Source organism: Diadema setosum, chromosome 22 (assembly GCF_964275005.1).
Source record: "Diadema setosum chromosome 22, eeDiaSeto1, whole genome shotgun sequence".
NCBI classification, from domain to species: domain Eukaryota; kingdom Metazoa; phylum Echinodermata; class Echinoidea; order Diadematoida; family Diadematidae; genus Diadema; species Diadema setosum.
Genome location: NC_092706.1, coordinates 17,876,840 through 17,900,754, shown reverse-complemented (window position 1 = coordinate 17,900,754; position 23,915 = coordinate 17,876,840). Strand labels below are relative to the sequence as shown.

Here is a 23,915-nt window from a genome sequence, read left to right as displayed (position 1 = left end):
CCGATCAATACATAACTTTATAGAGGTATAGAAAACTTGAATCTCCTCATGTAAGTTCATCACAAAATGATATAAACATCTATATTCTATAGATCTCGACTACATGTAAGCAAAAGATCATGAGCCCAAGCAATATAACAGATGCACTTTATCAAAATATATTTCCAATTGAGCAAAACAAGTGTCACTTAGTTACGATGCATTTGGACTGATGTAATTATCATTACATCACATCTATATCACACTTTTCCTTTTATTTTACATTCTCCATATCATCCTTTCAAATTGCATTTATAGTTGCTTAGTCCCACAGCAATGACCCATAAATCTCATATTGTAGCAATACAGTACATAAAAGGAATATTGTGGAATAAGTCAGCCAACTCACACACAAAGGTAATACTGAAGTTCGGTCGTAGCCATCCTTTTATAACCATGCTCATAAAACTTTGAAATCATTCTTAATTGAAAGTTCCCTCAGCTAATTTTGTTGAGTTCATTATACAGTAGTATGAATTCTCTCTCATCCATTCCACTACATCTCCTCTATCTTAAGCGCGCACACATACACACGCACACGCACACGCACACACACACACACACACACACACACACACACACACACAAAACCCACTGATTGCGTTGATTTTATACTTCCGAACAGGTATGAGTATGGATTAGAAAAGGAATACATGTACCTCTGTAAACACCGGAAGAACCCCATAAATGTGACCAAAACTGGAAAATTTAGTCATAGGATGTTTTGTGGGCTTTGTGATTGAATTTGATATGCCATTGCAGTATATCAATACGCACACGTACATTGATAGCTACGTCCTTAAAATGGTTAACTTTATTTGAGGTGTAAAGCTAACTATAGTGTGTGTGTGTGTGTGTGTTTCTTCCAGTCTTGTAGAGTCATTTTTGTTTGTTACTTTGTTCGTTTGTTCGGTTTTCCACCCATTGGGTATGTGAAAGTGCTAATGAAAAACCAGAGAGAAAAAGTGCTGACGAAAACCAACTAGAAGGTTCAAAAAGTGTCAGCATTAGCTGAATGGTGTCAATGCGTGTTTTGTCTGGAATGTCGTCAATGGGTGTTTGGCGTCGTAAGTATTCCATCACAACGAATATCTGTAGTTTACATTCTTCTTTTTTTCTTCAATTCAAACACAATAAGAGATGACCACGTGCACTTCATGTTATACCCTGAACTTCAAAATCCATCTTGGTAGATTAGTGTCATTCATAGTGCTATTAGAGTTTCTCCTCTTCCAGAATTCGACCTTCAAGCGAAAACCTTTACTGAGTATGGGTCTTATGATACAAGGTCACCCTAAAAGGGATGTATAAACGCGTGACCAATCAGTCATTACGCTAGTTTTGTTTCTAGGCTCCATGTTTCTGTCTCTGGTCGTCTTGTGATGCCAGCAAATGTTGTTTTTCTGCATCGCTTCGTCGAAAGCAACTTGGTGGACAGCAAAAGACCTGTGTGTCGTCCATCTTCAAAAGCTGCGCCCACACTCTGTAGAAAAGACTTGAAACAAAACAAAACGAAATTTCCCATGAAAAATGGCAGTCCATCTATATGCAAGCTTTACAGTTGATTCTGTATACATCTTATGACTCGATAAAACTCAATATTACTGAACCCCCTTGATTTTTTTTTTTTTTTTTGATTGAATGTTTATAATGTGGACAGAATTTTCATTGCATATATTGGGGGAGGCGGGGGTGGAGTGGAGTATACCTTTCGGTCTTGTGATAAATGTGTCTGCGACCTCACCTGACCGTGAATTCTGGGCAATTAATTGAAGCTAGGAGTGTCCTTCCATCAAAAACATTCTGTACATAGAGCTGTGGTTATTCTCATGACAATTTCTTGGTAATACTCCTATCAAATATGCTATGTTTTCCCTCGAATCTTGTCCGCGTGATCCGCATAGAAAATCATGCAACATAATAACCACTATATTATGCATATCACAAGACATACCCTATATGGACTTACGTAAACTCATGATCATCTTCGATAATCTTACATAGCAAGATTAAAGTAATTTCCTATTCCAATTCGTGAAATAAATGCCAGAATTGTTCGAATACAATGTGATCGAAGGAAACTATGGAGATGCCAAGGAAACATGAACCCAATTATACAACACATACTATATAGGTAGGATTAGAAGGCGTCTCTTCCCGGGAAAGATCAAACTTCACTGATGTTGACGTAGGTGAGGCGCTGTTCATATGTATTCATGCAGTACTGCGGTACTGGTGGTGGTAGGGGGTTCATGTTTCCATTGTCTCTTTGGTACAGTTTATAAGCTTTTGTAATGGCATATTAAGTTTGATAAGATGCATTTGGTTTTGGATTTGAAATTGTTTTGGGTATGTACAATTAGACAGAAATTGAATAGATATAAAGTGTTTTTATAAATAGCAGTTGCGTATAGACAATGTGATGTAAATAGTTTGTTTTTTCAGATCTCTTTACAGATGTATTATTGGTGTATTGTATTGTATTGTATTGTATTGTATGGTATGGTTGTAGTCAGACCACGTTGGCTGAAAATTTTATAGAAGAAAGTTGCACTTATGCAGAAAATGTCCAAACAAAAAATAGTCAAATTAGTAACATACATACATACATACATACATACATAGAAAGAGAGAAACAACTAAAGGTGAAGAAGCAGCACTGAGAAGGAATGTATTGGCAACTCTGCAGGTTTGTACTCACAACGATCCATAGCCGGCGATGAAGAAGCTAATGACAACGCCTACTACTTTGTCACCGATGGCCAGTCGAGGGGAGGTGATACCTATAACGTTGACGATGATACTCGCTGCGGCTAGCAAACAAGCAGCCAAAGAATTCACTCCTATAATGACATAAAACAAGGTCATGAACAACAACGATGACCATGGTAATATCAGTGGCAATACTCTTCGTACTACCAATATTGATCAAGAATGGCAATACAATGCAATGCAGATAATTGTCTTTGTAGAAACAATTATTGGAATCATGACATTACTACAAAAAGTGATAAGATTCAGTCAGTTATACAAATAATAATGATTAGCAATGCAGAATATATATTGTATATTCGGACAGTCCTTCTCTGCACTCTGAAGTGGTGACACCGCAAACTCTTTACACATAATACACCTACTATGCAAACTAACAAATTAAAAGAACATAACAACATAAGATTTGATATTTGTTATGTCTACTTTTTTATTTTATCGTCATTAAGGCATTAAGTGCATAAATGAAAATATGTTTTCAACGATACACACTCACGAAACAAAAATCATACACAGATTATAATACTTGCATAACATTGTTTAACATGTAATCTAATTTGAAAATTTGTCTACAATGATTATGTAGCATTAATGTCGAGGAATATCAAATAATGGTGATCATCGTCATGATATATTTTCATTATTATACTTTATGGCTGTCAGAGTTCTCATACATAATTTCTCTTTCAAACAAATATTCCAAATTGAATTTGCCATTCTCATCACCCATCTCTCTCTCTCTCTTTTAATCAAAACACATTAACATAATTATAAAGCCGATAGTCATAACCAGATATAGCTCAGTCTCTAGATTGGTGTTAAAAAAATGCTTTCCTATGATCGGCATTATGCACTTAATTACAGCTGTCAAACACACTGGTAAAGTCACACTTAATAAATGAATCTATCGCCCTCACCTATGTTGGGCAATTGATAATGTTGTTGTTGTTGTTGTTGTTGTTGTTGTTGTTGATGTTGTTGTTGATGTTTACATCTATTGCAGTCTCCCACTTATATAGACTCCTTTTCACTAGTACTTAATCGAATACGATTTTGGCATTGAATTCTCGGAGTTTGCTTTCCTGGCAACTTTTGTCCGGTCAATTCGAGGGATTGACACTAGCTGTAAAATATTTGCCGATGGAGGCGCTATAGTACTTTGGCATGCTTTGGTTGTGGAGTCTCCTTTACGGTACAGGTGATATTAGCCAACACATGATATGCTCTATTCAAGAACGAGTTAAAAAGTGGCTCAAACAAATCACACTTGAGATTTTTTGTTCTCCCCAATGAATACATCTATTTTATATCAGAGTTCCTGACACGAAAATATCGTAATTTATAAAATTGCTCTATGGCAGGTACTCTATGGATGGTACTCTATGGATGGTACTTTATGGATGGTACTCTATATGGATGGTACTTTATGGATGATACTCTGTAGATGACACTCTATGGATGGTACTCTATGGATGATACTCTATATGGATGGTACTCTATGGATGGTACTCTGTAGATGATACTCTACGGATGGTGCTCTATGGATGGTACTGTATATGGATGGTACTCTATGGATGGTCCTCTGTAGATGACACTCTATGGATGGTACTCTGTAGATGATACTCTATGGATGGTACTCTGTAGATGGTACTCTATGGAAGGTACTCTGTAGATGATACTCTATGGATGGTACTCTGAAGATGGTGCTCTATGGATGGTACTCTATGGATGGTACTCTGTAGATGGTACTCTGTAGATGGTACTCTATAGATGGTACTCTATGGATGGTACTCTGTAGATGATACTCTATGGATGGTACTCTGTAGATGGTACTCTATGGAAGGTACTCTGTAGATGATACTCTATGGATGGTACTCTGTAGATGGTGCTCTATGGATGGTACTCTATGGATGGTACTCTGTAGATGATACTCTATGGATGGTACTCTGTAGATGGTACTCTATGGATGGTACTCTGTAGATGGTGCTCTATGGATGGTACTCTATGGATGGTACTCTGTAGATGGTACTCTGTAGATGGTACTCTATGGATGGTACTCTATAGATGGCACTCTATGGATGGTACTCTATAGATGACACTCTATGGATGGTACTCTGTAGATGGTACTCTATGGATGGTACTTTGAAGATGGTGCTCTATGGATGGTACTCTATGGATGGTACTCTGTAGATGGTACTCTGTAGATGGTACTCTATGGATGGTACTCTATAGATGGTACTCTATGGATGGTACTCTGTAGATGATACTCTATGGATGGTACTCTGTAGATGGTACTCTATGGAAGGTACTCTGTAGATGATACTCTATGGATGGTACTCTGTAGATGGTGCTCTATGGATGGTACTCTATGGATGGTACTCTGTAGATGATACTCTATGGATGGTACTCTGTAGATGGTACTCTATGGATGGTACTCTGTAGATGGTGCTCTATGGATGGTACTCTATGGATGGTACTCTGTAGATGGTACTCTGTAGATGGTACTCTATGGATGGTACTCTATAGATGGCACTCTATGGATGGTACTCTATAGATGACACTCTATGGATGGTACTCTGTAGATGGTACTCTATGGATGGTACTCCATCAGACTCTCTCTCAAATCAAATCTTTGGATGCTTTGGGTGTCTGATTAATACAACAGTACTAAAACATACCACAATTTGGTTGCAAAGATGAAGAAGAAGAAAACATTGGAGAACATTGGAGAAGTCTGTTATCTTATATACTGATATAATCAATACTTTGTAGGACATACTCCTCTTTACTCCAGGGTAAAGATATACAGCCCACAACGTTTTGAGACATTGTGCTTGATATAGCTTGATCTTGACATCTCCAATTCCTTTGTTATAAAAGCAGCAGCTATTAACTGCTTCATTTGAATATCGCTATTTCTTCTCAACGTGAAAAGCATCACGAAACGGAAGAAGGTGCAAGGTTTGATATTAAACAGTTCTCGACTTTTGTGATAGTCGTTGAGTTTTCCAGATTTTTGAGAACATTTTGAAGACTTTGAAGGCAGTTTTTTTTTTCTTATAGATATCCTTCTGTAGCGAAATACGTGTGACTATCATAAAGATGTAACATTGTGTAATGAATGAGTAATTCACTATAGCTACTAGGAGTGATCCTTTAACATGGACAATACTGGTCATAAAGAATTAAGGGAATGTGACAAACCGTCGGCTACCAGTGCCGGGCTGTGGAGGAGAACGGCAAGAGGAGTTTTCAAGATAAAACAGAGAAACTGGAGACCACATCCGATTCCGAGTAGAATGTACAGTAATTCACTCTGTCAAGCAGCAGAAACAAAATCACCATAGCAAGTTATCGTGTTTTGATAATCGATACAAATAGAGTAATAGAAAAATTAGGCATGAGTTGAAAAAGGTATATAGCATAAGTGCGGATGTATTTTACTGGAATCAGTCATAGTAGTATAGTTGTGGCTGGAGCAATGCTGACAGCATTTATTTTACGGCTTGTCACAGAAGTTATCTTATCAGAAGAAATACTTGCTAATAGCGCTTACACTGTTACAGGAGTTGTAGGAAACGAGTAATAGTTGCAACAACAACAACATATGCCACTTTCTTGTTACAAGAATAATAATTCAGTAAGAGTATCAAAATAGGGACAATAGTGGTAACTGTTGAATAGGAAAAAAAATAGTCACAAGTGAGCATCTTTGACTGGTTCATATGTTTATGTAGTTCCTTAAGGGAGCATTTGGCAACTCATTTAGGCGGCGAAAAAGTGGTTTCCTGACTTCTTTGTTTGCTTCATAGTGCCCCTCAACCAACAAACTGTGCTTTTCCTGAACGAATCATGTGACATCTTTATTAATCTTCTTTAATCTAGATAGAAAGTCATAAACTTAAAAAGCTACAAAAAGCTAAAAATGCTACATGTACATTAGCAGCTATAGCTGCCGCATAGACACCATGCATGTTGACATCAATGCCCCAATTCCCATCCTAATCGGATACAGAGGATCTCTCTACGCCTCTGTCTCTGCAAACTTCGCCATGATATATCATAATATATCTCGTCTTTGCGACTCTTTTAGGTTGTTCATTTGTGAAAAATCGCCAAGTTACACTTCAAGATTGTCAATCAATTACGAGTTACAAATGCGGTGGATTGAATCTTATAAATACTTGCGTTCATACCAACCTCCCCCACTCATAAAGACATAGACAAAGCACGAAAATACATCCTGTCAATCTTGGGCTATTATTAAACAAAATTTAATGAAGAAGTTACCTCTTCGTCATCTCCACGCCCGTAGTCACTGAGATAGATCAAAGACCTTACGAGGATGAACAATGCAGCCAACCAGAACAAGATTCCCATGATCACCTGAGCTCTGAAACATTACACATAACTGACTGTCTTCGAGTTGATAGATGGATAGCCTAAAAAGTATTTAAGTAGCATTTGCCTTTAAGGCGCTCTTTGGGACCCATGCAGCTACGAAGATATGCACAGTTCTTCTTTAGGATTTTACTCTATTTTGACAAGATACTTCTTAATATCACTGGTGCATACAGAGCGCAATATTTTCATATGGAGTTTGTTTGATCGCCTAACTAAAATTTGTGAATGTCACCGAGTCAGAGCTTTTGAACTCGTGAACTCATGAACTGTAAAAGAAAACTATACTAATAAGATATTCAATTTAACGATTTACAGGTTATAGTGTTGGTGACATTAATGATATTTGCTTTCAGTCCAAGTCAAGTGTTAAAACGTATAGCCGTTATTATTTCGGATATGTATTGGTAAAGAAGGTGATGTGGTGCAATATATATTATATATTACTCAACCTCACTTCGGTATTATCATTTCGAATATGTAGCTCGTAAAAGATTATTATTTGGTGCAAAATGACTGAACATCTCTTCTGTAATGAACACATTAGGATTTTTTTTTTTTTTTGGGGGGGGTCGAAAGTATATTAGAGGCGGTGGAGACAGAGCCAAAGTTGCGCAGATTTATGATTTAAAAAATGCAGGACAAAGGCAATTCTACAAAAAGCATCATTTCATAGTACGTTGCAGTTTGTAATATCAGGAGATAATATAAATCTCTCATGACTCTCCTGGGATTCCCTTTGGAACGAATGTTAAGCAAGCATATATAATTTTAAAAATGTCAAAAGTATCAAGGATAGATAAGAAGGTTCGATAACATGGCAGGAGTGTCTAGATGTGTCTAAAATGTTGAAGGATAATAATACACAACAGTCCTGAATGGTTTCTCAGTTGAGTTTAAGAACATCTTTCTTACAGATTCAAGAAAATATCTTGAATAGCTTTACTTACTCTTTTCAGTCGGGAAATATGTATCTTTGACTTTGATTTTATCCTGATCAAAGAACAAGACTCTTTGTTTCTGAAGACACGAAGACCATTATTTGCTTAAAATTCAGATTACGAATCACTGGCTCAAGTTAATCTTAGAAAACGTTTTATAAGATTACAAGTAACAAACACTCAAAATTTTTAAATGGTCGTTGCTTCAGGAAAAAACATTCGCTTAGCATTCAAAATGATTGATATTTCGAATGCTATGCAAAACAGATTTCCGTTTGGTTGTAGACAATTTGAAAGCATTCTTAGATGGTAAAGTGATATGGTATGTTTAAACAGTGAAATGCGTTTATCTTGAATGTGATGACGATTAATTTTAATGACTCCGGTCAAACAACAGCGTTCTTGTGTTGATAATCGTGTGTACATTCCTGAGTTGTTGGAGTTTGTTTGTGTGTGTGTGGGGGGGGGGGGGGATGTTTTCATGTTGAGCAAGGTTGCCCCAAATATCCACTATTTTGAGGTTATGTGTCATTGCAAAATTGATAGATTCATCAAACAAGTATTGTTATTGCAATTCAAAAGACTTGTTTAAACCGACTTTTGCCAGTTTGAAAGTATTCAAGAGATTATTGAAAATGAGGTCTGTTAGAGAAGTAACACAATCGGCAATTAACTATCCTTAAGTCACTGTGTTAACGTTCATTTATCCTTTGTTTTCTATTCTCCCAAAGTCTTTAAAATGTTTATTCGGGGAATTAAGGTAATTGACATACTCTTTCACACGAAATGTAAAATCGCAAGGATGAATACACTGATTAAAACGAGGAATTCGGGTATGATATTTAAATAGTGTATACTGTCAGTTATATTTAGAATTTGCTCGTGTCAAAATATCGGTTAGTGGAAAAAATTCAGTCATCCTTTTTGGAAACATCTCTGAAATGGTTTACTCTGGTCGAATCATACGAAAACAGCAGATAACATTTTGTCAGAAAAGCAATAACTTTGTAAGAGAAACATTAGACGAATTGTATAAATTCTCTTTATATTGAGGAGCACTTTGTGGAGTCCAGAATCATTAATTTGTAATCATATTACATGTAAAATCATTTACATTCACTAACTTGTGACAAGAACAATGATAAACTGCACGCCTTTTTTTTTTCCTAACTGCAAAATACCACTTCCACTGATTTTATTCCATCAAAACATTTATATCGATTATGTACGATAACAATTGCTTTCACGGTTTGCACTTGCATTGAGCATCGTAATTGAATAATCAGCAAATAAATAGAAGAATAGACAGAACTCACTGCAGTTCTCTGAGAATGGCCTTTTCCCCTGTCTCAGATACAAAAGATCTCCAGATAACCACTACAGCACCAGACGCATCCAAAAAGCAGCTTAACTGCAAGAAGACAGAATGGACACAATTTGTTTCATTACTATGGAAATTAGATCAGTTAACACACTAATTTACTCTTGCCCGTATAGTCGTGTCTTTGTGGTTGCCTCTACAACGCGTGGGACTGGAGAGAATTTGCTTCCAGTCCCATCTTCAGAACCCCAGACAACCGTGAATAAAATTGATTGCTGTCGTCGAAAGCACTTTAATGAATATTAAAGGAGAAGAAAAACATCTTACCTATTAATTAATCCTGATTTGAATGTTAACTGCGATAAGGTGCAAGATATACTGTGAAACAGGATTTTCTGAAACATCGCGTATGTACTAGAATGTGAGCAGACTTGAGATTTCAGAGTATTAAGTATCTCCGGGTGTCTTATACGTATAACAGATCTCAATTCGATGGATCGACAGTGAATAAAATTATCAAACTAATATCGGAGGTCACTGGTATGGCACGCCAGAAGGGAATCAAATAATTATGTTCGACACCAACTTAAAAAACCATTTCATCAATTTAAATTTCATTCCACAAAAATATGTTCGATAAAATATATATTTCATAAAATATATATTCAAACAAAATATACATTTGACAAGATAATATGAAGGTTTGACCGAAATATATTCGACAAAATATATATTTGACAAAAATATATATGTTTCACCAAAAATATATTTCACAAAAATATATTTGATCAAAAATATATTTGACACAAACTATGTTTGACCCAAAATATATTTGACAAAAAATATATTTGACCAAAAATCATATTTGACCAAAATATATTCGACAACAAATATATATATTTCACCAAAAATATATTAGACCCAAGATATATTTGACATGGCGTTCTATACTTACGACAAGAAATCATTCGATGAACAAAAAACCATTCGATGAACAAAAAATCATTCCATCAAAATAAAAAGTCATTCGATGACAATACAGCGCAGCGCAAGCTTACACTGCACGTGTCGTTGCGTGTACACTGTGGTATACACCATCAATCTGCAAATTGCATGCGCATGCACATCCGCGCGCGCTTGCTAGCCCGTATACCGTGCGGTACGGGTGAGAGCTAGACGCTTGCTTGGTACGCGCGCTATTATACAAAGCATTAGCGATTTCGATGGCTGTCTCTTCTGAAAGTGGGAGTAGGAACGATCTCGATGGCGTTATGCAAGAGATTCAGCTCCGCCATTGCCAGTGAGATGACGAGCGCGAGATCGATCGGGATCAGGTCGCCCGGTCGTGGACATACTTGGAGACTAAGTTAGCACGAGCAGAGCAACATCAGCGGTAACCGCAGCAGCGACCCCAACACGTTACTGGTGCAGCGCCCGGCCGCCCCGGGCGGGGGTTACATCAGCGGCAGCGTTTACGAATAGCCCGACCAGACGGAGGTACGCTGTGCGAATATCCTACGTACAGCGACTGGGCTGTGTATAGTTACGGCAGCGCCTGCCATGACGATCAGGTCTCCAACCCAAACATCAAGCAGGCCAAGGGCAAGACCACAGCCTGAGGCTGTAAATAGGCTCAGGCTCAACCACCGGCACCGCACCGGCACTACGGATACGGGCTCAGCCTCAGCAACCCCAGGTTGGTAAACTGTCGTAGACCGATGAGATCTGTATCTGTATGGTTTAGTGAGCAAAATGTCCAGGAAGACATATCCACGCTAACTGAGAGGAGCACTACGTGTGGACAGAGCGCGACCATTGAAATTTGTCTGAGATCTGTCTCTTCTCGTTGCCGTCGGTCATGGTCTTTCTTAGAGACAGATTCCGGCGGTAGTAAAATGGTAATGCAGTATTGGCAGTAAGCCAATATCGTATCTAAGAGGCAAGAAGATATACCTCAAATTTCACTCTACCAAATTCCACCAAAATTTCAGGGATTCCTTAGTATCTCATTTCCAGTCACTCACATAAATTTGAATTAAATGAGACATGGGGAAGCATTGAATTCAACGTTGACTTAGTTGTGGTTGTTTCTGCTCGCGCTCACAGCTTTGCGTACGCTGTTTAATGTTAACGTTACACATTACGGTGGCTTTTAAATAAGGGGGACCATCATAGACATCATAAAAAACAAGGTTATATGCCTTCTAACCTGGAGTAATGTGTAACTCATCATGAAATATAGATTGCTAGTTGTTCTCTCCCCCTCCCCCCCCCCCCCCATGAGACTAACAATTAGAGTTACTGTCACACAGGTCAGTATCATTACGACAGCGCGTTGCTGACTGCAGTTATTCACGCGATCACGATTACTCTCCACAGGCATTCATTGTCGGCAGGTAGTTCGCCGTACAGGAGGAAAAGAATATGAAGTTTCCGTGACAACCTGAGGACATACGTTGATGCAGCAGGAAGAGATGATGGATGTGTGAGGTAAGACATCGTGTCCTCATTGCTAGATTCCCACTGGTGTGATATTTTGAATGGAAAGTGCTTCAGTAATATTATACTAATCACAGAGTTAGGAAAATTGACTTTATTTCTTCTTTTTTTTCTTCTATGAATGTGATGTTTCTTATGGAAAGTTATGAGATTGAATAAGCTGAATGAACAATTCTCAGAGGATATAGATATGTGATATAAACAGCCATCCCTATCTTTCAACAGAGCAGAATTCTGGATGCCTAATCCAGTCAAGTACTAACTTAGTCAAGTACTTGTACTGTTTGAAAATTGTTGTTCAAATTTTACATCTTTATTGTTATTTATTTGTGTGTGTGTGCGTGTGTGTGTGTGTGTGTGTGTTGAAACTAAAGTTTCAAAGATGAAGTTTAGGAAGTCAAGACTTTATGCCCCATTGTGAATGTTTTTTACTTTTGTGATAAACTTGGAATATAGTGATTTGGTGTGTTTTTTCAAAGCTAGTAATATTAGGAATAATAAAGTAGTGATGGTAGTGGTCATCATAAAATTTTCATGATGAATTATCACTGTTGTTTTTACTTGAATAATGAAAATGATGTTACTAGTCATGATTATCATCATCATCATCATCATCATTCATCATTGCTTTCCCCCTTGCAAAATTACAATATATATGCCTCTAAATATATTGTAGGCAAACTGTAATAGCAGTACCTAGAGAAACCTGGAACAAGTACCGGTACATCAATATGGTACTAATTGGAAACATTTCAGTTCATCTTTTCAACATCAAGTTTATTATATGTTGATAAGATTATGTTCCAAAAGGTATACAGTATTTACCCAGTAATGTCATGCATTGTATTTCTGTTGTTTCCACTAATACACAATGGCAGCTACAGTGTGAGAATGTTTGAGGCCATGAGGGGACCTGTAACTATGCCGTCTACGAGATCTGGGAAACAGAAGAGGACTGGAAGACGTGAGTCACTTTGTGTTGATCTCTATTGATCCAGTGATGGTTTTGCCAAGGTTTGACACTGTAGCTCCTTATTATAAAGCATAGATTATTAAGTTCAGAAGAAAATCAAGCAAACAATTCCATACTTCTTCAAATTCATGAAATTCTTCCGTCGAGATGTTTTCATTGCGACTGATTGACAAATTGCCCCACATCGACGTAAATAAGCACTGAATTGATCAGTGTTTTAGTAGTAGCCATGATATTTACGTCGATGTGGGGCAATTTGTCAATCAGTCGCAATGAAAACATCTCGACGGAAGAATTTCATGAATTTGAATAACAAAGCAGTACCCGCTGCATGCTATAAGGATTAGAACCAACACTTGCTGTCGGGCGAAAGCTCGGTGGTCTAGTGGAGATGACGCCTGTCCGGTGATCAGGAGGTCGTAGGTTCGAATCCTGCTCGAGTATGTACGCCCATGATTTTTTTATCATGGCTACTACTAAAACACTGATCAATTCAGTGCTTATTTACGTCGATGTGGGGCAATTTGTCAATCAGTCGCAATTCCATACTTCATTTGTCAGAATAAATTGTGCAGTATTAAAAGAAAAAAAAGTGTCTTGTTCAGAATGTGTTCACTGTTATTGTAGTTTGTGTTTATTTGTTTGTTTGGTGGGTCATAGGATTTCTGTACCAGATGAGATGTAATTGCTTATGATTTGTGGTATTTTGTAGTACATGTATCATGTTCTTTGTTGATAAGCTTGTCTTGTATTCTTTCAGGAACTTTGCTGGTGCCAAGTCAAAGTCTTTCCGTCGAGAGAATGTGGATCTTTTGGACAAACCAGAGCAGCTGTCTTCAATGGCTATACCAGGTGAGAGTCATGTTACCCCAGTGATAGCTGGAGTCCAATTCCAGAGTGGTTAACCCTGACTTTAACTAGTGGGGAAATTCTGTTTAATCAACATATTGCTTACAGGAGCCATGCTTGTGCTGCGATAACTATTTTATCAGAGGATCCTGATCAGTGTATATCAAAATTTTACGACCCTCATAAAGGTAGTTACATCAATCAGCTAATCTTTGAGGAGTTGTAGATTCAGAAAGAAATGAAGACAGGATACTGTAAAGATTTTTGTTTCAAAAAGTAGATTCTAGAGTATCTATCTTGTGTTGCAATAATCAAAAGTGCACACCCAATTCTTAACAATCTCTATTCTCTACTTACACAAAATGTCGTTCTTACACCCCAATGGAAGTAGTTTTGTGCGTACTGTAAAGCAAGAAATATTTGCAGTGTGAAATTTTCTTGAATCACAGCTGACAGCCTTTTTTTTTCTTTTTTTTTATGCCTCCGCCACGAAGTGGTGCCGGAGGCATCATGTTTTCGGGTTGTCCGTCCGTAATGAATTTTGTGGACAGCGTAACTAAAAAACGTTTTGAGGTATCCTTATGAAACTTGGCATGTATGTGTATTAGGGGGTGAAGTTGTGCCTATCAACTTTTGGGTGCACATGCTCAAGATCAAAGGTCAAAAGGTCAAGGTCAAATACGTAAAATTTCACTATTTCCACCATATCTATGCAATGCCTGAAGATATTTTCTTAAAACTTGGTGTATATATGTATTACCCAATTAAGATTCTCTGGTGGAAGTTTGGGGTCATGAGGTCAAAGGTCAAAGGTCAAAAGGTCAAGTAACTTGGAAATTGTTCATGGTATCTTCATGGAACATAGCATATATACATGTACTGACTGACAATGATTATCTAGAGAATTTAGGGTTCATGGGGTCAAAGGTCAGGGGCCAAAGAAAAGGGCAACACTTCAACATTTTACTATTTCCCTCATATTTATGCAATGCCAGCGGGATTATTATTTTTTTTTTTACACTTGGTGTATGCATGTTTGTATTAATGATTATGCAAAAGTATGAAGTGAAGGATCTATGAAGATAGATTGCAACATATGATTTTGTTTGTTTGTTTGTTTCTCTGTGTTGGTGGGAGCATAGCTGCCTTGGACTCTGATAGCCCTATCCATCATCATGACGTTTCCCAACCCACTCAATGCCATGCAGAGCCTTTGGATCAACGTCATCATGGAAGGACCACCTGCTCAAGGGTGAGCCACAATGTGCACACATCAGCAGGTCTGAGAGTATTCTGAAGGGGGAGGGCAATTATGCCGGCAGTGCAGTCATTATTCTGATTCAGTCTAATCAGGCCACTCTGCTTAAAGATTGACAATCAATCAATCAGTCAATCAATCAATCAATTAATCAATCAATCAATCAAATTTCTTCAAGCAAATATCTTTGAACCTCATTAAAGCTTTGGTTTCAAAATATTTCATTTTACCTTTTCATCGGCTAAAGCAGCATCTTAGTGAGTACCATTATAATTCTTCAGTCATGGGGAAAATAATTTTGTAAAAGTAAAAATCAATACCTCTCAAATCAGCAGTGTTTCGAAGTCTCATTTGTATGCCACTCTCCTTCTCTTTGTGACCCTTCTTATTGGAAAGTCTGGACGCCAACTATTTCATCTACTCTACACGTTAATGTTGTTTCCAGAAATCCTTTCTGTCTATATGGCTACAGATTTTATTGTTAATTTGGAAGAAAGGACAAATATATGTTAATTCTTTAAAAAAAAAAAAGAGTGTGTATACATGTATTATCAAAGATGGATAATGAACAAATACTGACATGAAAAAAAAAATTGTGCATTCTGTAGTTCACATTACTGTATGATAATGTTTCATTCTCTCCCCACTCCTCTGTCCAGTCTCGGAGTGGAGCCATTGGACAAGGATGTAATAAGGAAGCCTCCTCGTTAGGTTCGTGACCCCATGATCACCAGACCTCTTCTTATTTATGTAGTCATTTCTGCCCTCATCATCGTCGTGGGGATCCTCTGGGTCTTCTGGAGAGAGGTTAGTGCTCCCTTTATTATCCATGACTGTACACACATTTAAATTAATATTGGTCAAGTTCTTCCTTTACATAATTGTAATATTATGCCCTTGCTACATTGTGCCGAGTGATAACATTAGTGCATTTAGCAAGCTATCTTCTGTCAGATGCTTTGTCATGCGGATTGTAATATTAGATAATGATGCATGTATTGATTTGATTAGATTTATCCATTGTCTTTATAGATACTTGGCTGTGTATATTAGTACATGCAGTAGCAGCATTCATCTTCACATACAGTATGCAATGAATTGTTTTGCTCCATGAAGCCTTTTCAGAATATAAGGACAAGCATGATACTATCTTGAGCTGGGATTTATCAACTTGTGCCTGTCAAGCAGTCCAGATGGCACTGTAATAATGACTGCTCCTCTCGATTAGATGCAATCCTGCCTCAGCCTTCTCTGTGTCAGACAAAGTCATAAAAAGACGTGTAGCATACATGTATGAATACAAGACCATACATACTGTCTGATGCACCACTGGTGATGAAATTACTCAATTGTGTACAGACTTTGTCAGTACGTTTCAACATAAAGTAATGAGTGATAATTTTGATAAGTAATGTTGTCAAACATGCAGATCATGCCTTGGTTAGCTGTCCTTCAAGATGTAACTGATGTTGGTTATCTACTTCCCACCACTACAGGAAATATTCCAGATGGAAGCACTGTCAGTATAAGGTGAGTGTGGCATGAACTTCCCTCCCCTTCTCCCATCCCACTGGTGTATTCGCACACTTTTGCCATGTCATTGTTGAAACCAAGGGCCGTCATTTAAACATCACAGGCTAATTGTTAATTGTACACATTGTAAAATTATTGCCCATTGTACGCTAATGTGTACAAATGTGTCCTTTAAAAGCAAAAAAATTGAATGAGTTAACTATGTGTAAAACATCTGTCATTATGATTGTACTTCTTCACAACTAAACCTCAGCATTTCTGTAGGATTTCTTGTATTCTGCTCTGCTTCATGTTTTGAGAAAATTAGAGGTTTCTTATACTTTTTTTCACTTTATAAGATATTTGTAGGAAAATAATGCTATATACAAGTATTTGGTTTCATAGGCTGCTGACTGGATGGTATAATTGACTAATTTAATGTCTAATGCACTACAGTGACTTCCATGTCTGTTTAATTAGAGGGGCAATCAGGCACAGTTTTACTCTTTTCCATAGAACTCCCTTTAATGACTTACTCTCGATTGACTGATTTTTGTTGCTCATTTCAGATATCTGTTTCTTGGTGATGCTGACTTCCTCTGTCTTAGTTGTGCCGGAGATTAAAAGTAGGGTCATCGGCGGTTGAGTCGGCGTCACATCATCAAGCAACTGTGTGATTTTGAACTTGTTTGACCTGACGATGGTCTCATTGATACTTGGCAGGAATCTTATGTGGTTTTGCAGTATTTCTGACGCATTCAATCTGTCAAAATCTTCATACATGTACTGGTGCACGGACATTTGTTTGGTTGGGTATACTCAGTGAAAGTCATTAATAAGTGAAGACTGTGTACAATTGTACCTGCTACCTGTATTTTAGGTGTAAAACTCATATTTAACGAAACCCCATTCGATAGAGAAGGTCTGTTGCATCAAAAAATTTGTTATATAACAAGTTTAAAAGCCGTCACGACATACCGGTCAGAAATTCCTGGGCTAAATCACCCAGCGCCACTGACAAATCGATTCTCTGAATAATACAACGTGTACTAAATAAAATCTTCGAACCGGACTTATCAGTCGCCAACACGCTGTACTGCACGGCCATTTTCCGACACCAGGTGTTGTTGTTGTTGTTGTTGTTTTTGATAATTCGCAAACCCGTGTCGCGCCCTCTCTCAGTAAAAACGATGTATTTTCTTTTTTTGTGTGTGAAAAGTTCAGGGTCGGGGGGTTTTCTAGGGTGGGGCGGGTTACGCCAATACAATGATTTTTTTTTTTTTTGCCTTATGGAAGTGTTCCTGTTTGCACAAGGTTTTATATTTAAGTGTTTCTCATGGTTCTTATAATGGGCATTTACTTTAAACAATTATCACTGATAATGGTTTTTATTGATGATGAAGGTTGCCAGTATTGAGTAATGCATTTATATTTAGTTCATTTCTTGAATCTGTAGCATTTGATTTCATGTATTTGAAATTTTGCAATTGGTACATGAATGCCAACTCTTTCATCTGCACTATTGCAGTCTTTCAGCAGTTACAGATTTGTATGATGATAAGATGACAAGAACATTTTAATGTGTAATGCTGCTTAAAGGGACAAAACAAATCATGCCCCTATAAAATTGAATTCAGGTTAGTTCTCTCCCTCCCCTTTCCCAAGTAAACATACAGATTTCATAGTTGTGATGACATTCTCTGTCAGAATCGTCTTTGATATATTTGCAAGTTATATAGCACTGGTTACTCAGAGGAATACCAATACCAATGTCAACCCATCACTCTCAGTCAAGCCATTTTTTTTTTTTTTTTTTTTTTGGTTGATAGCTGATGATGTTAGGGGAAGGCGAAAGATTGATTATATGGCTCATTGCCAATCATTCCAATGTCTAATCCACTCAATGCGTTTATGTCACATCCTCAGTCATCATGACATCATAATAATGTTTGTATTTTATTTATGACAATATTACATCCCTATCACATCGCCAGCTCATTATCAACATGACATCCTCACATTATCATCATCATTAGATTATCATGACAGAATCCTGATAGCTGAATTACATTCATGAATGTGAACAGGAACCACAAGGAGAACAGTGCAAAGATCACTAAAGTGGCTACCCTCTATGAATAAGACTAAATCGTCATCATCATCGTCATTGTCATCAAGACATAATTCTTATACCTTTATAACATCATAGCATCATTTTCACATTATTGTGATATCATCACCAAACACTGTGACATCATCATGACACTAATGTGACATCACATCATTTTCCTATCATTCTTCATATTGTCCCTAAACCGTGACATCATCCTGCCATTAACCTTCCATCGCTTTCCTTTTACCCACTCCAATGAATAGCACTTTTAATGGGATAGAGATTTTATAGTCTCTATGCAAGGGGTAAACCCATTTTATCCTCTTTATTATGAGCAGGTCTAGCTCTGTAAGAATATTGGATATCACCTTGCTCAGTACAAAAATACTGTCTGTGGTGTTTCCTCAGTATTCATGACTCTTTAAATTGCCAGAGGTTACAATGTAAATATCTCGAAATACTGCACCATTTAACTTTGAATGAAATTTTATGATAGATTAATTTGATCACTGTGGTCCAATTGAAATGTACTTACATTGTCAGATTACATGATATGAGCTGAAGGACCCCTGACTGTAAACTATAAACTGCCATATGTAGATTGTTGAAAACAGTAAGATTTACAGTGGAAAGGCAGGATTTACATCCTGGTGTTGGGAAGAAAAATCCACATTCAGTTTTTCACATTGGCTGTGATAATGCTGGAAGAGCATAAACAGAATTGATAGTGTTTAGCTCTCAGTCTTCTAAAGTTCTAGTGGGTTTTCCTTAGTTCAAAAATGTGATTTAGTCCACATTGTGAACAAAGTTCCTTCATAGGTGTGTGAGTTTTTATTGTGTGTCTGTCTGTTTGTCAGTGTTGTTGAGTGTATATGAATCTTTCTTTTGGATTCAGAAATTATTCGTAAATGTACAACTTACCGTCTTATCAAGGAGGTACTAGTACCTCCTTGGTCTTATAAAGTTTTTATCTCTCAATTACTTAGCAATGTACAATCCATACAGGAGTGCCTCTCTTGATCATGTTTTCCAGCTTATCTGAGATTCTAATATTAAAGACTTCCTACAGCAAGTGTAATTGTGTGGTATCTCTAGACTGATGAATATCTGCATAGTTCTATTTGTCTCAGAGTTAATTTTAAAGGGATGTTGACTTCAATACTGTTTATTTAAGTGATCAATGTGAAATAGTTTTGTTTATTGACAAAGTTGAACAAAGTTGCTTACAATATACACTGGAACTGGAAATACAAATGAAGTCAGTGACACGATGGGTGCATCTGTTTTACACTCCACATCTTTATTAAAGTTGTACATACAGAATAATATACTAGTATGTGGTAACAGTTCAGCATTGATGTTCATAAGGCCTTGTGTGTAGTCATGACTTTCAGACCCACCTTATCTTTGACACAGTTGTAGTCTGTATCATGTTAACTCTGATTGTTTGAAGGTTGTTTTCACAGTGAAGTACACAGCAGGATCCTGTATAAACTATTGATGTGCAGTAGTCATACTCAGAGAATGGGACTTCATTGGATGATACAATACTTTACATTGATGATCTTTGTCCTGTAATGGCGGCTGACAGTAGACTGGTATAAGCCAAGTTTTCATGTTAACAAGAATTTTATTATGTGTTCAGTGCCTTCAAAGATCAGTGTACATGTACCACTTGCGAGTAAGAATCTTTATGTCTGGAGGTGCTTCAAGTCTGGCTTAACAGAGTTTCCTCTTAACCAATTGAGAACCAGTCGGAGTATACTAGGGCAGGTGTCTATGGGAAATGCTTGTTGTCGCAAAATCAGTCAGTCCTCATTGGGTTAAGGCTAACTTGTGTCGTAAGCAAATTTCTGCCCCCTCTGATTGAAACAGGTTTACAGTATACAGCATAATTTCAGAGCAGAAGCATTGTACTTGCCATTCAAAATTAGCATTCATTAATTATTGTGAGACTGAAATGAAATGAATTTGAAAAATATAGAAAAAAAAAGATATGTGACAAGGCATGTACATTTGTGCCAATTGCCTCATTTAGATTGTAGAAGATTGGAATTTGATTTCATGAATTTGAAAGATTGGAATTTGTGACACCTTGACTGTGGCATTAAGCTGGCAATGCCAGAGAAGCTTCAACCACATGACATGTAAGAAATATGATTGAAGCTTGGAAGTTAAGGGATCTGTTTTTGATAGAAAAGAAAGATCCCTTCTGAAATGAATCAAACCTGCATTAATTACTTGCGACTTTTCAAAGTGTAATATTTCAAATATTGACTGGATGTGCCATGCCTACGAGCCCCCTACATGTTACATTGTAAGTGGATCAGTGTTGTAATTGTTGAAGTGCTTCAAGTCTTTTTTGAAAAGGCACTATATACTGTAATTATTGGTTATCATATGTTATTATGTTTTATCTGTGAGTGTCTGATGAAGAAAATGTATGTTTCAATATCTCTCATGTTTCAACAGGAGAAATATGGGGGTTATTTCAGTGCAAATTGTAATCTGCGATGCAACTTTTACAACATAACGGTAAGCATACAAATTTTACCTGGTAATACATGTACTCAGTAATATTCAGATCTTACTCAGTAACATGAAATAACAATGCCATAATGTTAGAAATACTGCCTGCTGGCTCATCTGTGAAATAAGTTCAGCCTCTGAAATCTTGTTACTTCTGGCCATAAGTGGGCGATTCATGACAGGAAACAATTTATCCCCCAAAACTGTGTGGCCTACAGGTGACATCTCTTGAGTCTGTTGTGAATGGAAAATATGGACTGATAACAAAGGGACTGTACCCAAACTACTGTGAAAGCAGTGTGGTTCAGAGCTCTTTAGTAGGTTGTGTGGAATACATACAACAGCAGTGCGAGCTGTCTTGTTGAATAATGGCAAGCCAATTTGAATATACAGTGTTATTTACATAAACTTTGTATTTCTTTTATGTCCAGAATTGTGAATGACTGCAATTAAATTTCCATCTTGTGATTGGTATGGCACGAATATCTTTCCTTGCTAACTTGGCATACAAAGTGAAAGGAGTGATTGAATGCGTGACTGGATGAATGATACACAAGATAAATTTATGACTGAAAAAGTGAGATAGTTACTACGTACATCATATAGCTGTGTACACAACTGAATGACGCCATCTCACAAACTGTAAGTTTTCTATATATATTGTAAGTTGTGCGACTGGAAACAACCAGTTCATTGTGAATGGGCAAATTAGTTTACTGCTGCTCAGAAGAGTACAGTACAAATGTATATGCTCCAGGTGAATGACTGCAAAATTAGAGGTTTTGGTGTTTGTTTTTTTCATAAAAGATGCAGTGCAACATACTACTAGTACTCGAGGAATAATAACAGTGTTGAAAGTATGGAGACCTATAAGTGAACAAACCATAAGAGCAATCAAATGAAAACACACACACACACACCCCCTCACATACAAAAAAAAAACCAAACAAACAAACTTGGCACATGATAGCATATATGTGTTCCTTTTCAATCCATGACTATGATTGTGATGAAATTAGTGTATCATCCTTGCAAGTTTTATAACATGGATTCTAAATTTGTATCCAGTTTTATTCATTCTTTGATAACTGCTGCAAAAGTTCCAACACAAATGAAAATACAGTCAACCTTGCTTAAGCTGGCCTCGCATAAGTCAAATAATCACCCAAGTCAAAGGTCCTTTTTAAGTCCTCTTCTCTTTATACCGGTACATTCTATTAATTTTAATCCCTCATTAGTTGAATTTTCTCTGATCGAAGCTATTTCTTCAGTCCAAATAGATTCAACATGGGCAAGGTTGACTGTAGTTCAATTCCTTCAACATATTCTACAAACATTTATTGACATTTTGATACTACATATGGAATATGTTTGCCGTAGTTCAATGGCACCTCTACTAACCACCACACAACACTTCTCCCATCTGTTCAGACATGAAGTTTTTAATGACAATCTCCTAGAGTGCAAATATGGACTGCTCTTCGGGGAATTGTTGATATCATTACCACGAGGGATCTCGGCTCTGTGCTATGACCCAAGGAACCTTACAGGGGCACCGATAGCAACAACTGCCTTAAAGAAAAGCAGTTCATATCTGTGTATAATGAAGAAAATTGTATATGAAAATTTAGTACACATTTGTAGGTTGATGGCAATAGCTCTTGGATAGCCAATTCACACATCGGCGCTGCCATTTCACGTGCATTGCAATCGTATTGGATATTGGTCACCTCTCTCACTATTGAAGCCAAGTGCTTACCCTACATGTGCATATGAATGTGCTGCTACAAATCAAGAGGGCAGTTTAGTATAATATGGGTCAGTTTGGGTACTGTGGGAACTACAGGTAATTGCTGACTGTATGCCCCAATTCTTAACCAATCAGACTTGAAGATTCATCAAATGAAGTATCTGGTTGTAGTGATGAAGTATGTATCTGGTTGTATAGTGATGAGGTATATAGCTGGTTGTATAGTGATGATGTGATGAAATACTAGTACTATATGTATTTGTATTGTGATGATGTAACCCCGGCGCGGGGCGCTGTAACCAGTAACGTGTTGGGGTCGCTGCTGCATGCGGTTACCGCTGATGTTGCTCTGCCACGGCCACGACCTGATCCCGATCTCGCGCTCGCCAACTGGCAATGGCGGAGATTAAGCTGTGCTGAATCTTTTGCATAACGCCATGGCGGGATCATTCCTACTCCCACTTTCAGAACAGTGGAAGCCCATGGCCCATGCGTGAAGTCTTGAGCTAGATCGACATCGAAATCGCGAAAGCTACCGCGCTCAAAACCCACCACTAGCACGATCGAGCATCCCACCGCGGCCGGCGGCGGCCAGCGGCTGCGCCGCGCCGATGACGGGCTAGCTAGCTGTAGTGTGCTATGCATGGTACACACACGTGCAGTGTATGCATGCGTACGTGTTGCGCTGCATGTAGACAAGTCACATGGGCCAGCTTCACACAGCGAATATTGCGCACTCGTTTTGTCGAACGTATTTTGTCATGAAACGTATTTCAGCTCATGAAATGTATTTTCATGGAATGGTTTTTCGTTCATCGAATGATTTTTTTTTTTCTCGAAAGTATGGAAAGCCATGTATGTAAAACACTTTTTGTCAAATATATTTTGGGTCTAATAGATTTTTGTTGAAATGAATATATTTTGTCGAATATATTTTCGTCAGATATTTTTGGTCAAA

The 23,915-nt window shown here is 37.5% G+C and overlaps 1 protein-coding gene and 1 pseudogene across 1 annotated transcript in view; one reads left to right on the top strand and one right to left on the bottom strand.

Annotated features, from left to right (window-relative positions):
• Positions 1 to 1,252: 1,252 nt before the first annotated feature.
• The window catches only part of LOC140245172 (transmembrane protein 163a-like), a 46,972-nt gene continuing 24,309 nt past the window's right edge, over positions 1,253 to 23,915 (bottom strand). Inside the window, exons 4-8 of the mRNA XM_072324770.1 lie at positions 9,470 to 9,564; positions 7,102 to 7,204; positions 6,016 to 6,127; positions 2,741 to 2,882; positions 1,253 to 1,534 (exon numbers count right to left, since the gene is read on the bottom strand). Of these exons, the coding sequence (XP_072180871.1) occupies positions 1,387 to 1,534; positions 2,741 to 2,882; positions 6,016 to 6,127; positions 7,102 to 7,204; positions 9,470 to 9,564 (600 nt within the window). The 3' untranslated portion in view covers positions 1,253 to 1,386. The remainder of the gene's footprint in view (positions 1,535 to 2,740; positions 2,883 to 6,015; positions 6,128 to 7,101; positions 7,205 to 9,469; positions 9,565 to 23,915) is intronic.
• On the top strand, positions 11,035 to 17,504 carry LOC140245519 (uncharacterized; annotated as a pseudogene).